The sequence below is a fragment of the Notamacropus eugenii genome, chromosome 5, assembly GCF_028372415.1.
Source record: "Notamacropus eugenii isolate mMacEug1 chromosome 5, mMacEug1.pri_v2, whole genome shotgun sequence".
Classification (NCBI taxonomy): Eukaryota; Metazoa; Chordata; class Mammalia; order Diprotodontia; family Macropodidae; genus Notamacropus; species Notamacropus eugenii.
In genome coordinates this window covers 303,741,015-303,757,323 of record NC_092876.1, presented here as the reverse complement: position 1 = coordinate 303,757,323, position 16,309 = coordinate 303,741,015, and the positions used below count along the sequence as shown (strand labels likewise).

The 16,309-nt window shown below is 36.2% G+C and overlaps 1 protein-coding gene across 1 annotated transcript in view; it reads right to left on the bottom strand.

The window, feature by feature from the left end:
- Positions 1-9,734, bottom strand: part of DPP10 (dipeptidyl peptidase like 10) — a 997,128-nt gene extending 987,394 nt beyond the window's left edge. Inside the window, exon 1 of the mRNA XM_072613293.1 lies at positions 9,012-9,734. Coding sequence (XP_072469394.1) covers positions 9,012-9,086 — 75 coding nt within the window. The 5' untranslated portion in view covers positions 9,087-9,734. The remainder of the gene's footprint in view (positions 1-9,011) is intronic.
- Between the last annotated feature and the right edge of the window lie 6,575 nt (positions 9,735-16,309).

Genomic DNA, 16,309 nt, shown 5'->3' with positions numbered 1-16,309 from the left:
TCCTTTGTCCTTTTTTGTCCCTTGCAACATGACTAATATGGAAATATGTTTTGCAGGATTTAACAGGAATAATCTATATCAAATTGCTTGAGTTCTCTAGGAGGGAATCGAGATTGGAGGAAAAGAACATTTTGAACTTAATTTTTCCAAAAAACATTATTCTTAAAAATGTTTACATGTAATTGGGAAATATTTAATGAAATAACTATTTCTTTTAAATATATGCTCTGAATTGAAAGAGACCACAAAAGTCATCTAGTATAATCTCTCTTTATTTATTACTGAAAAAATCAGAATAAAAGAAGTTAAACAACTTGTCAACAGTACTCAGGTTAAAAACAAAACAAAACAAAACAAAAAAAACCAAGGGGCAGACTTTGATTAAACCTTGGTTCATTTGATTACTAATCTGGAACTGTTTTCTCTATATCAGAAGACCTAGACTTCATTCCCTGCTCTGCCATTTACCTACAATGTGATATCAGGCAAGTCAGGTTTCCTTTTCTCAACCTCCATATCGTCAAATGTAAACCTAAGTGATTGCTCCAAATGATCTGTATGGTTCCTTCCATTACAAACATTCTGATTGTGTTGCCAAAAAAACATATTAATGTTGACAATGAAAGTGTGAAAACAAAACTTGAAACTAACTTAGTCTGAAAAGGAAAATTGATTTTCAATTATATAAATTATTCTGGAATAAGTCAGAGTCTTAATCACATTCTAATTATTCACAGCTTCATAAGCCTCTTGCTATTTCTTTAGAACTCTCTGCAAGGTGCACTTTGTTCATTACTTTATTGTAATTATAGGAGCAGATAGGTGGCACGATGGATACAGCACTGGTCCTGAAATCAGGAGGATCTGAATTCAAATCCAACTTCAGACAATTATTAGCTGTGTGACCCTACGCAAGTCCCTTAATTGTCCTGCCCAAGGAAAAAACCAACACAACAACAACAACAATGAAGACTATATGTTTATTCTAATTGTAAGTTTCTATGCAGTATATGTGTAGGTATATGTATACACACACATATTCATGGTTTCATGTATGTATTGTTTCTGTAAATACACACAACTGGAGGATGTTGCTAGAGTTATCATAGAGCTATCCTTGGAGACATGAATACCTAGGAACAAGTTCTTCCTCTAAGACATAACTGTATAACCATAAGTAAATTATTTCTCAGTGATTCAAGAAATTGCACAACACACCGAGATATGTGTATATATCGATACATATAGATATGTACATGTGTATACAGATACATATATATACAGATATATATATATATCTTGATAACGATATTTCAATTTAGATTCCTTTGTAACTCTATATATTTTAATTTTAAAACATTATTCTTGGAAGCTCATCATCTTTCATAGATTGACACAAAATAATGCTCAATAACGCCTGCCTTACACTTAAAGTTATAAAGGAGATACCCTTCTACAGTGGAGCAAGTTTCCGTAGTGTATTTTGATATAGTGGTTTGACTGCTGGTCTTGGAGTTGAGATGACTTGGGTTCAGTTCCAGTTCTGTTGTTTACTAGCATGTGACCTCTAGCATGCCATGAAACTTCCCAAAGCCTCAGCTTCCTCATCTATAAAATGAGGGTATTGGATTAGAGAACAGTGATGGAACTTTCCAGCTCTTTCTTTCTGACCTGATCATTCTTCCCACATCTCAGAATTCATATTTGTAATGATTTCATTGGTACTGCTTACTCCTAGTGAGGAAATTTCAGCTATCAATTCATGTTGGCAACTTTTCCAAAATTTTTAGTCTCTGAGAGTTGCCTGAGATAACTGAAAATTAAGGGTCATATAACTAATATTTTTCATATGTAGAAATTAAAGAAAGATTTCCCTGACTTGAGTCTCTGTTCTCTCTGCTCTATACTACAATGCCTACTGGATGTACAACTGGGTGTACCAGTAAGGAAATATTTCCCTTAAAACCTGCCTGCCTCTCTCTCTCTCTCTCTCTCTCTCTCTCTCTCTCTCTCTCTCTCTCTCTCTCTCTCTCTCTCTCTCTCTCTCACATAGATGCATATAAATATGTGTATGTACATTTTGATAGACATATATATGTTTTATATGCATGCATATATGTATATACATCTATAAGTTTCCATGTGCATGTATCATGATACTCTGGATTCAAAGTTCACTTCTGACATTTATTCACTTTGTACCCAACCTCTCTCAATTTATAGAAAAGTCCTCAGATAGATTCTAGACTTTAGAGTTCTTCATTGATGTAAGAAGCTCCCACATGAATCATAATTTGAGAAATGAAAAGTTAATCAATAAAATCAGTCTTTACTGAGTGTTTTCAAGATTTTGTCCATAATTACAGTGATGAGAGCTCTAGTCTATAATCCTTCAGCTCTCAATCTATTTACAAGTAGAACTCAAAATCAAATTTGTAGCTATGAGGACCTCAGAAATCATCTAGCCTCAAACTAATATTTGACAAAGAAGAACCTAGACCCATATATTGTAAATAATTTTGTGGAAAGTCACACAGGTACACAGAGTATTCAAATGCATGTTCTTTTACTCCAAAGTCAAAATTTTTCCCCATTGTGTCATCCTCATGAAAAAACTGCCCCCCTCCCTCTAGAAAGAAATTCCACTGACCAGTCTTCTCTGAATTTTGCTGCAGTGTACTAGGATGACAGACAGTTGTTGGACCCACACTGAACTTTTCCAGTGTAGCTGGATCTGTAAGAATTTGAATTTCACTGGTCTAGTCTTTAAGAAAACACACACATAAATACACACACACATACATACACATTTGTGTGTATATGTACATATACCTGTATATACATACATGCATTTATGGTATATGTATACATATTACATATATAATCTTAAACATGTTGTCTATGGCCTATGGATTGCATACACATGAAGGCTACAAGAATAGAGTTTTTAAGGTATTTAATTTGGATGAAACAACTAGATATCATGAACTGTTATCTTTTTCATAGAGAAAGAGAAAAATGTGCTAAAATTATTATTATTTTATGTTCAACATTTTAAAAAATGCTCAGCACTAATGATTACTAATATAATTATTATCCTCAACATAATGTTTTCCATAGTTTATTCCTTAAAGTACACATGTCATCAAAGTTAAGGATTAAAGGAAGAATGCAAATACTCAACTTTTTAAACAGCATTTTTGAACATAACTTACATAGTATCCCTCACAGTACCACAATGTGAATTAATTATGTGAGAATATAAACTTGGTAGGAAGAAGAATTTCAAAGACTTCCATACTTATTAGGGCATTGTCCTAAATAATACCAGATATTGATGTTATTTATGTATCTTTTATTATCTACTTTTAAGAAGCAGGCTGAATTTCTCAGATTAGAAGTTGTTGAGTGTTTTACTTTTTCCCCCAAACATGAAGAAAAGTAGTTTTACTCAAACAATGAGGTCCATTTTTTTTTTTGAAACTGACTATATTTACTGACTGTTAAATGACTGTAAAATGTTGAATGTTTTTTCTTCCTGCAATATGATTACTAAAAGCTATTTTCTAAGATATTAGTACGGTGTTTAAAAGTAGTCTCCAAGTACATTTTTATACTATTTACAAAAAAAAAAAAAAAGAAAATTAATTTTATAAGATTTCAAAGAGCACAGCTTTAAGAATTTTAATGGAGTTTCCTGGATCTCAGCTGATATAAAAATAGCCTATATTCTATACTCTTTTACTATGGAGATAGGTAATATCTTATGTTAATACTGAAATGTAAAATGCATTAAGTATTTGCAGAAAATTAATGGTAACAGAGAAATGCAAGTACATACATGCCTTGGTTATGAAGATACCAGTTTGTAGGTCATTTCTTCTGAGAATACAGGAGGATCACTGAGATATTTTCTGTAATTTTCAGTTTATTGACTACCAGGTACCAATCAGACTGTACTCTTCTAGTAAAATAAGATGTTTATCATATAAAATAATTTATTTGTTATTTAATTAATATAAGGCAGCATAATATAGTGGTAGATAACCATACCCAGTAAAAGGAAGACCTGGGTTCAAGTCCCATATGTCACACTTGCCTATTCTGTAACCCTGGGCAAGTCATGTAACCCCTCAGTGCTGAAAATCTCAAAGTCTATAAGCTATAGAAGAGACACGTATCTGCTTTGACACAGGGAACTTCCTTAACCAAGAGATCCCTAGGTCAATAAAACTACAAATCAAGTCTCTATTCCTGTTGTCTCAATGGTCCAAACATTTGTTTCTAAAAATAAGTCAATATTATTTTTTGTTGTTGTTGTGTGGTCATTTTTCAGTCCTGTCCAACTCTTCATGACCCTATTTGGGGTTTTCTTGGCAAAGATACTGGAGTGGCTTACTATTTACTTTTCCCATTCATTTTTATAAATGAGAAAATGAGGCAAGCAAAGTGAAGGGACTTGCTTAGGGGCACACAGCTAGCCCAGCTAGCAAGTGCCTAAGGTCAGATTTGAACTCATGAATATGAATCTTCCTGATTCCAGCCCAGCATTCAATCCACTGTACCATCCAACTGCTCTACCACAATAATTGTAATGATTGTTTTATTTTGATCTAAAAGAACAACCTGATAAGTGTGGTATACAAAAGCCAGTCTCAGATTCATAAAGATCTAGATCTAAGTCCTAACTGTATGAATATAGAAAAATCCCCTAATCTCTCTGGGTTCTCAAGCAACTTTCAAAAACTACAAGATGACAAGTTACAAATATTTTTTTTTTCTGATCCATATCAATGGAGGAAGTTTATATGCCCCAAGTTCACCCTCCTTCTTTAATAATAGTGAAATAGGAAATACAGAGCTTAAGGCACCATAACCTCACCAGAAAACAATCACTACCAAAAAATAACCCTAAGTAATTAGTCTTTAGAGATATCCTTGAAAACTTGGGTTCATTATTCAATTCTCCTATAAGTCACTTAACTTTTCTGTACCTTAATTTCTTCTATATGTAAAATATTGTCTGACTAAAGTATGTGAGCATAAATTATTACTTTTTGAAAGATGTGATTTTATCTGTGAGTACTTTTAATATTATCAATTGTTGCTCTGCCCTCTTTTGATAAGCAGGTGCACATTTAACTAGGCTGATCCTCAGAGGAGAGATACAATCAACAGCCATGTCCTAGAAGCATGTAAGACTTACCCAAATTTCTGCTCTGTTAGCATAGCAGTGGAATATCCAGGTCATTTTTATACCATGGGGAGGCATCATAAAAGAATGTTAGTGAAAATTATTATTAATTGTTATTATTGTTATGATCATAAGTGCATCATTTGAAAACATTTCTATGCATAGCTTTCAGTATAAGACTGCCACTTGGTGGAAATATGGGAAAACAGTGTCACCACCAACTTAGAAAATTTTTTATGTTCTTCAAAATAAGTTTAGTGACAGGATATGTGACATGAGAAATCACTTATGTCTTACAGGGTTCAATATGGCTATATAGTTGTGTAAGTGTGATCTGTGTATTAAAAGGTAATTTATTTACAAAATAAGCTTTATATACTTCGCTTACTAACTTCAAATTTCTTTAAATAATTTCATAAACAAGGATATGCCCTGAAATAGTATGAGATTAATGTTGAATTACTATCATCAAAGAAAAGTTAATAATTAGTTCTAAACCTCAGTTTTCTTATCTTAAAAATGGGACATTTTTATAAGTAGAAAAGCTATACTGATCTACTTTAAAGAGCTGGTTCCAAAGCAGTTTGTAAACATGAAGTGTTAAAGAAGTGGTAAACATTTACTTAATCAATGGAGCTAGCAAAGAAAGACTATTAAAATGATGAAAATTCACAGGGACTCAGAATTTTAACTAATTTGAGTGAGTAGATTTCATATTACATTCTTGTCACAGTAGTTGCCCTGGAGCAGCTCTGATCATGATTACAGCACCTACTTACCACCAGGCATTTACAAATGAGTGAAATTTGAGAGGTTGAGACCCCTAAAGAGCTCTGGCAATGATAACAAAGGTTTTTCAGAAGTTCATAGACATTTTCTCTATGAAAAAAATATCATGGCCCTTCACTGTCATTTAAGTAAAAGGAGATCCTTGCTAGAATCAGGACACCTTGATTTTTAGAATGCAAAAGTATCTTTACCTTGGAAAGCAAAAGACCTTTTTGGCAACATTTCAGAGAATCTAATTCTCTCAAAATCAATACCTAGTGAATGATCAGATGGAACATGCCCCTCAATCATAAAACATTATTTAAAAGGACAGTTCTTTTAAAGGAAAATTTTATTGTTTTCTTAAGTTTTTGATATTGCATATACTGGAAAAACTAAAATAATTGGTACTAATAAAGTTATATATTCACTACTGATTTTCTGAATTCTGACTGTTAACATCCCAAGTTGGGCCTAGAGTGACTATAATAGCACATATCCTTATAACTTCCAGAAATCATTTATTTTTCATAGTAATGACACACATTGTTTCATGTAAATTCCACTTGTTAATTTTAAGATGAAGAGCACATTTACTTTGGCATATTTGGAAGGACTTCTGCAACCAGCTACATGAAACTAAATGGTATTCTGTAGAGTATATTTTTAAGGTCTATCTACCCCTTCTCAAATTCCAAAAAATTTTTGCACATATGCAAAACATGCTCTCTCTCTCTCTCTCTCTCTCTCACACACACACACACACATTCAACACTGCCATTTGGAAATACTATTAATTTTATTATGAGAACTAAATGAGAATTAATCAACTATTCATGATATTATGAAAAATTATTGGTTACAAAAATACACAGCAGCATGAAATATATGTGTGTATGTATGTCTCAATATAAATTAGCAATAAATTGTAAATGTAACTCCAATCCCTACACATGGATTGTAGATTTGCCAGTATATACAGAACAGACAGATTATTAACATTATCTTCAGATATTGTAGCTATGTTCCACTTGGCTTTCTCTCCACCTCCAACATAATTGAAAATTTTGCAGCACCCAAAGTAACCAGCTGGTGTCACAGGTTACTGAGCAGAAATTTCATGTGGGGAATCTCACCTGACTAATCATTCTTGTTGGTACTATCATCCCAGGAGCAACTGAGAGGCATGGCAGCTTGTTAATGAAATTTAGGGTGCTGTCAGCCTGAAAGTGGATTTCCAAACCATACTCCTTTCTTGACAAATAATCTCTTAAATAGCTGCTAACCAGTTGCTCTTCTAAGAACAAAGGTGGGTGGGGGAAGGATATTTTTCATCTTTTTAGAGGTTTAACCCTGAAAAGGGCAAAACACTTTCAATAATCTTTCCAAAACAGAACAAATTACTGCATAAACTGCATCATGCAGTAGTATAAACCCAGATAAGCTTTCAGTGAGTGGTAATAGTCACCACCTGTGAAACAGAAACCCCTAAAGGCAATGTAGGGAAGGTGATGACTGCTGATAATAAGCAAAGACTCTAGGATGCTAATAGGACCACTTTTACTCCATCTCATCTCCATTTGGACAGCTCCTTTTACACTTTAAACTTAAGGGCACAGAAAAGCTTAATAGCTGAGCCACTGCTTATGATTCTGGCTGATCGTATTTTATACCCACTTCCAGAAATCATCTGGGAAAGTGTCTGCCCAGGAAGGCGTTACAGCCCATTCCGCAGTGTATCCTGGGCATAGAGCACCATCTCTGGTAGGTAGCATAGGAGGCTCTTTTCCAGAGTGCCATAATTATCCAATGACCTAATAGCTGACAGTATCTACCTAGAGTTCCTAATTGATGTAAACATGACAGATCTATGAAAGGGCTCCTCATAATTGTCTCTCTTTTTCTTTACCTCCCCACCTCAAACTCCTAACACCTCCACCCTCCCGCCTCTTCTTTCAACTTAAGAGTAAAGCAACAGCCCAAACTCCAGAATCAACCTAGTCTGGGAAAGATGAGTACAAGAGTCACCCTTAGGTTATTTCACTGGACAACACTGAAACAAACAAACAAAAATCAATGTGTGTGGCGGGGGGAGGAGGGAAGGGATGTTAGAAAGCTAAAAAAAGAGCAAGAAAAATAATGCCCATCTCTGCTCAAGAGGGCTCGTCATCAACTGTCTCTATAAAAGCACCACACTGCAGAAACTGAAAACATGTGGATTCAGGAAACCACCAAACCTTCCCCTATCTAATCACATCACTTGCCCCTTCCTCAAGCCAGCATAGATGCAGAAACTGACCAAGTTCAAATCAAGAAACCATAAAACTAACTGGTTAAAGGTCGTCACCTATACTAAGCTCCCCGCCTCTCTCAAATGGTACAGCCAAGCCAACCTCCCAGATGACTCGACTATCTCCCTCAGTAAAGTGTACTTTTCTTCAGGCAGCTGTTTCTCACTGAAGCCAAGGCAACGACCCGGGCCAACAGCTCCCTACAGTTACCTTCCAACAAGCATGAATGGGGGATTGAAAATCCTTCCTTTTCTTTGCTCTGATGAGCCATTCACTCCGGCTGGGTAGCTTTTAGCAGAAGCAGCAGCAGCCGTCACGACAGCAGCGGACCCAACAGCCACTACTTTTCCATCCCGCTTGCGGCCAACCCTCCTGGGCTCCCTCACCTTTCCTCCCTCTCTCCCCCCATATATTCAGGTAGTCGCTCTTTACCTCTCTCCCGCCCTCCCCATGTCTCTCCACCTTTCGCATCCTTTCCCTGGCCCTAGAGCGCACTCAAATGCTTCAACTTCCTTCAGAGTGCATAAGGGAGGATTGGAAAACAACCAAATTGGGGGGTGGGGGGAAGGGCAGCGAAAGGAGGAGGGTAAAAAGGGGGTGGAGTGGGAAAAGACAAACAGGGGTGAGCGCTGGGATGGGGATGAGACAGGGGGAGGGGATAATGTAAAGGCGGTGGATGGAAGAGGGGAGCTGGGAGGAAAGATGCTTGAAGCCCGTCTTCACATCCCCAAGGAGGGATACTTGCTGCAAACTCTTACCTGATCTTGCTGCTGCGCCTGGCTCCCTCTGGCCCCGGGATTGGACGGCTGCTGCTCCTGCTTCATGGCTGTCATTGTGGGGTTGGATTTGGCTTTCGCTTCCTCACGGGGACTTCAGACTCGGGCACCTTCACTTGGCACCAATTGCATGACACAAGCTTCCGTCTCTCTCCGAATTGGCGAAGAGCAAAGCAGTAGCAGCAGTGGTAGCGGCAGCGGAGGGGGGCGGCGGGGGCCCGGTGAGGGGGGGAGAGTGGAGATGTGGGGGGAGAAGAAGAGAGGCACCAGGCAAGCTCCCTCTCGGAATCTCTCCTTCAGCTACCGCAATCCTCCCCCAAAAACTCTCCCCCCCTCCCCCCCACCACCCCTATACCGAGAGAAGCACCAGAAAAGAGAAGAAGCGAAGAGTCAAGTTACTGGAGGGTTGGGAGACCGAGGCAGAGCACCTGAAAGGGGCGCTGGGGCTCGGGCAGCTGCTTGCTCCTCCAGAAGAGACGGGCTCGCATTATACTGCAGTATGCGCTCCCCCCATCTCACACACCCCAGCTGCCTTCAGCAGCAACCGCTCTCCCCAATGCCCCCCCTGCCTCAGCGCGGCAGGTGAAATAGCCCAGCGCTCTGCTTGAGCATCTCGGAGCAACAGCCAGCAGGAGAAGCCTGGGCAGCTGAGAATCTAGCTACTTGCAAAGCTAAATCTGCCCTGGCTCCCGGGTGCCACCCCCATCCCCTGCACACACACACCCCCTTTGAACCCCCTCAACACAGGCTCCTGCTAAAACCCGGACAAGTGGAATACACGCGTGGAAACTCCTCAGTGACTCCAGCAACCATACTGAGCATGCTCAAGAGCTCAGCGCCCACTTGGGGGCGGGTAGGGAGGGGAGAGTCAGGGTGCTTGAGCGCGCGAAGGTCCGTGATCTGCACCTGCCACAGCTGGAGGGGCTCTCCCAAGACAGGGGCACGGATATATTTGGAATTCTCAACTAGGGAAAACTGGACTCCTAACTCCAACTCATTCTACTGAGCTCAGTGGTTAATTAAAGTAAGTAGGGTTTTCCATTTTAATTTAGAGTTGGTATGATGATGATAGTAATTAATAATAATAATAATAAATATGATCTTTTCAAATATGTCAAGAATCTCAGCTTATGTGGAGTAAAAGATCCAAGATCAGGTTTTTGTTTTTGTTTTTTTTTTCTTCTCCTCCATCTTCTAAAATAACACATTCATTCACACAGGCTTCCCATGCCAGTGAACTATTTTTTCCCCTCACCGTTGTTAACTAATCATCCAAAGTAGGACCCTAGAACTTGTTATCAAACCAATTTCACCCACTTTGCAGATCACCAGCCTCATTACTCTTCAAGAAGCACATGTAAGATGCTTGTCTGAACGTAGCCTCGGCTTAATCAGTTGGAGCACAAAGTAGGCATATGGTTTCTTCCCTCCAAGGGCTTACATCTAGAACCACTATGAGAAGATGAGGAAGCTACAGGGACGCAGGAAAAATAAAAAGGAATAGTATAGGACTAGTTATCACCACTTTTACTGGGGCTGCTGCTTCGGAATAATCATGAGAAGCATGGAATAAGAGAAAAAAATGAGTGCAAGTGGTTCCACTGGAGACATGCCTTGAGGTAGTCTTTAGTAGTTAATCACCACAAAGAGATACTGAATCTGTAGGACGATGAAGTGGCATTTGTCTGGCTCTTTTCCCTGAAGTAAACTTTAGAATTGAAATGAAATGTGCTTGCATGTGTATATGTGTGTGTGTCTGTGTTTAGTAGGTGTGTGTGGGGAGGCGGGGTGTGTTTGGTAGGTGTGTTTACGTGTGTTTAAAGGGACTATTCATTTTTGGTCTCCACACCTAGCACTCACCCCTAGCATGGTTGTTAGTACATAGTAGCCAACTAATACATGATTTTAAGTAGATTATGTGTGTGTGTGTTAGAGAGTATAGGAGCTAAATGTTCAAAGTTTTGAAATAGCAATCAGACCAATAGGATTTAAATATGTGACTAAGTATAGCAGAATTAACTACTTTGATGATATATATATATATATATATATATATATACACACACACACACACATATATATATGTAGAATGGTAGTGTTTAGATCTTACATTTTCTTTAAAAATTATGATTTTTTAATATTTAATCTCTAGTAGAGTTCTTAAGGGTTTTCTGTTCTGTCTCTCTTTTAAAGGAGTAGTCTACCCTGAAAGCCATCAATGCACATGTAAAATCATATACAGAGAGAACTGTTCCTTAGGAAATTTTTAGTTATTGTATTTTTCCAGATAACTTCATTCCTCCTTTTTCAATGCATAATTTCTTTTTCAGTGTGTCTAGTTTGCTCTAGCCCAAGCAGGTGTTTGAGTAAAGTTATCTTCAAAGACATCTGGGGTTTAGTGGGTTTAAGATGAACCATACTTATAGGGTACTTTCCATTTTCTGCTCAATATAATTGTCTTTTTAAGTTAATACTAAAAATTTAAAATTGTTAGGGATCTGAGAGGTAATCCACTCTAATCTATATATGGACAGAAGTTTTCTGAAAAAGGCCTTCAGTGATGAAGTAGACATTACCTTCAGGATAACCCATTCTATTTTTAAACAAATACAATAATTAGAATACTACTTCTTTTATGCAGTCTGAATCTCTCATTTCATATATTCCACCCATCTTCCTTCTGCCCTTAAATTCCCCAACACTTTCAAATTACCTTTATAGTGAATGACCTCCAGTAATCGTTTCCTTCCCATGCATGTACCTCCTAAAATGTGGCTCATGTAACCAAATAAAATGCCTCAAATGTAGCCTGACCAGAATTATAGGATTATCCCTTCCATCATTATGAGTAACATGTCTTTTATTGTAGCCTCAGATCACAGTCACCTACTAAAGTGTTGGAACCATATCACATCTTCATCTAAAAACTTTTTCACATGCAAAGCTCATGCCTCTGCCAATACTTTCTTATATTTTTTTCATTTCCACCACTTCACTGATTACTTTCTCTCTTGGCCTATATTTCCTCATTTTAAAATGAAGAGGTCAGACTAAATAACAACTGAGGCCCGTCTCAGTTTAAATCTATCATTGTATTATGTATAGTTGTGAGTGTATGCATATATATATGTTTATATATGTACATATACATATACACATACATATATACACACATATGATGTGTATGCATATATTTATGCAAATACATATAGGTATACATATATATTTTATAAATTTGGGGGAGAAGGTAGTACATAGGGGTATTTTGATTTCAGTGGAAGTTTGAATTGACTTGAGTTTCCTTCTAGGGTTGTAGGGATTCTTTTTATTGACAAATATGACAAAAGATTCTGCCAGCTGCATTACTTTTAGTTTTAGTTGCCAAGTTTTGGGTTCAGTGGTATTAATTAAAGATTAATCACATGTATGCTGATTTCCCCAGTTTAATCACTCTGTTTAATATACATCACATTTTTTTGGAAGTCCATACCCTTCACTTATATTACTGAGTTTTCTTCTTCATTTCCACCCCCCAAGAAAAACAATAATCTCACATTAAAGCTTATATAGAATGACTCACCCCAAAAGAAAAAAGTCCTATATATCCATAGATTTCACTTCATTTTGATTGTGTTCATTAATATTTGCATTAATATTTCCTTAGTTATCAGAAAGATATCTAATCAAAGTTTAATGAAATGCTGATTTTGAGATACAAGTTACTTTCTATTCTCTTAATATTCAATTATATTAATATTCACAGTATTTATTTTGTTATTCATAATAATATATTATAACAAAAATGATATATTCTATGTATACTATATGATTATATATATCATATAAAACACTTTGATCCATATTCTACATAATTTATGAAGTACACATGTATTAAAAGTGCTTTGCATATGCCTGTGTGCAAATGTTCTTTTTCAAAACTTAGAAATCTTATGTGACTTTCCCCAGGTCACATAGGTAGGAGTGAATAAATGAAACAGACTTCAAACATCGTCTTATGTTCTAATCACTATTTCACCACCATGCTGACTCTCATCCTAGACTTTTTTCCTCAAATTGAAACTTTCTTAAGCTTTTGGTATTTACTTGTCTAAATATAATTCTCTAACAATAGTCACTGGTTTGGTAAATGATTTCAAGAATTTAGAGGATTGAAGTTTTATTGCCAAATATAATTTCTTGGTTATGAAGGAGAAAAAAAAGCCTCCATTGAAAGAAAAAAAAGGCACCTCTGAAAAGAATCTTGAAATATTGCATAGTCTTCAACATTCAAAAACTTTTCTTTTAAGATTCAGATTGCAGCAAAGCAGTCTATACAATGCACTTTGGTAGTTTTCCTTCCATAATTTCTTTGATACACTCAAATTAGCTCTGGCTTTACTCTTCCCAATCATTAATTATACAAAATGCTAATGAATATACTAAAAGTAAACAAGTTTTCCAGAAAGAGCATCTTCAAGCTGAGAGAGACCTCAATAAACTACCTGGTGTGTTTCCCTTCCTCCAATTACATAACATCTCATTTCCTTACATTCTCCTTCCATAAAATGAGGGGTTGGACAAAATAACTTGAATGGTCCCCTCTAGTTCTAATATTTTGTTGTTCTTTGATTCTAAATATTACAACCTCTCAGATGCAGTAGTTATCTATAGTTAGCTATACTGTTTCATAGTGTGTATAGAGTGCTAGACTTGAAGTCAAAGAGATGTGGGTTTGCATCTTCTGACATTTGTTAACTGGCTATGGGTTTCATTTAACTTTTCTCGGCCTTAGTTTTCTCACCTGAAAAATATTTCAGGCTTGTTGTGAGGCTCAATTTACATAACATATGGTAAGATATCTTGTAAAACTAAAAGTGTTATGTAAATGACACTTTTTTTTTTATTTAATAGAGATGTCTCAGGATGAATGTTTCAAAATCACCATTAGTTTCTAAACATTTCTATTCTCCATTTCAGTATGCTTACAGATATTCATTTAACAAACCTTTTTTTTTTTTTAATTGAATCTCTATTTTGTCCAAATCAGTGAGACTTACAGGGAGGGAAAGAACACAAAATTCATGCCTTCAAGAAGCTTAATGTGTATGTGCTGGGAGTGAGGTTTTGAAGAAATAATAGGATCGTAGATGTAGAACTGCTAGAGAAAAAAAGATTTATAGATGTGCTAGGGAAATAGTGCTCCCTGTATACAAATATAAAAGTTTGGAATGTAGTAAGAGCATGAAAGTTGTAAGAGATGCTGCAGAACTTCAGAAAAGGGAGGAAATGTGCTGTAGGTGGAAAGGACAGAGCCATTATAATCTCAACCTAGGACTGATTTCTTGTGTTACCTTGTCAGTTAACATTAGTAAGCACCAATTTTCTTATCTGGAAAATAAGGAAAGTTGAGCTATATGATTCATAGTTCCTGGGAGTCTATGAAATTGGGCTGCAATGTGAAATGCAGGAGACCTGAAGAAAATAGGTAGAATTTCGCACAATTAGATACAGACTAACATGCCAGATGTCCCAGTGCATTAAGTCTTAGTATCTAAGCCTCCCCTGGAAGTGCTATGTCCCCTTCTCAGGTGATGCAATGTATCTGATTCTATACTACTGAATCCAATGGGAGTAAGTCATGATCTATTATGATCTCAATGGATAAGTGAATATGAACTAATAAGATTAGAAATATACTTTTTATAACCCCAGTGGCTAAAATGATGCTTGGCAAAGAGTAAGTAATAAATAAATGAAAGTTGATGTATTGATAGAATGAGAAATTTTAAGTATAGAAAACAATTACCAATTTTAAATGATCATGAAATGTTTCTAGTAGACAATGTTACAATCTTAGAATATCTTAATCACATGCTTTACATACTGTAACAATATCAACTTCAGAGAAATCCAGCAATTTAATTAAAAAAAGAATTCATGCAAAGCAGAATTAATTTTTCATTCTTTTGGGTTATTATGGGATTATTCAGGTTAGAAAAGGAAGAAAGTGAAGAATTTTGAAAATTCTCCCAATAATCAATATTTAACAATCCCTTAAGTGTTAAATAAAATAATCTAATTATCTCCAAAAATCTAAAGTAAAAAGAAACCAAAGCCTTCAAGAGAGTCAGTTTTTGAGTAAAAATAATGTTTGGTTTGAGCTACCAACATAGAATCTGAAGGTCAATTGACTAGCTTTCATTTTAACCACATTTCTGTCACTCCCTGCACCTTCCTCTCCTTTGCCATTTTCATTCTCCCTTCCCCTTTTGCTCTTATTTTTGCTCCTTCCTTTTCCTGTTCACTATTTCCCTTTGCCTCTTCTGTCCTTTTAAAATATCTTTCTTCTACAAGGAAATGCAGTAGTGCCACAAAGAGACAGACTAGACAGGAATCTCTGTCACTTGGCCATTCCTCTAAGGAGTACTTACCATATGAATGCCATTAAAAGGACAGAGTTCCTAAACTATCTCTTCAGAAACCTGACCTCAGTTAATCTAAATAACCCTTCTTAGATCAAGCAATAGTTTGATTTACAACTACTGCTTCTACTTTTTTTTGACTGATAAATTACCTCTTCTCATGTGAAACCATTTCTATAGTCATCCAAAGTATATTAATAGAATTAAACAGAATACCAATCGAGTGAGGATTTCCCAGGGAAAAAAAGGGTTATTATTTGTAAGGATGCAAAAGTGCTTTAAACTCTCTGAAAATATTTTATCATTTCAAGTAGAGAATAATAGCAGGAAAAGAAAATGTGCCACATATATTACTTTGTGGGTAATGTGTATACACAGAAATTTAAAAAAAAAAGTATTTTCATTATTGTTTGTAATATCTTCAGGTTCAGGGCATCAGTGTTACTTTTTGCCAATCTCAGTCCTCTGACCATAAGACTTGCCTGTTGTAAAAATCATAGCCCAATTATGATCTCTGGTGGAAGCAGACAGAGTTGCAATATTCTGTGATCCAGTTTTGTTTCTTGCTGAAAGTCAGACGATTTTAGCAAATACACTCATCTAAGTTATAATACCTTTTCTGTAATGAGTGCCATGTCTCCTCAGTAACCCAGTCTTCTTTTTCTCCTCCATCTCAGTTAGGATCATTGTATCCAGGAGGATATTCAGATAAAGTGGAGGAGCAGTGCCATCTGTATCCTGATACTGTTTTGCATCCATAGCTGTATTAGTCTAATGCTAAAGAAAACTGTTTGAAAACTGAAACATTCAGACAGTCAAGTGATTTCTACTAAATGTGCAACTGGTTTGATAGTTTTT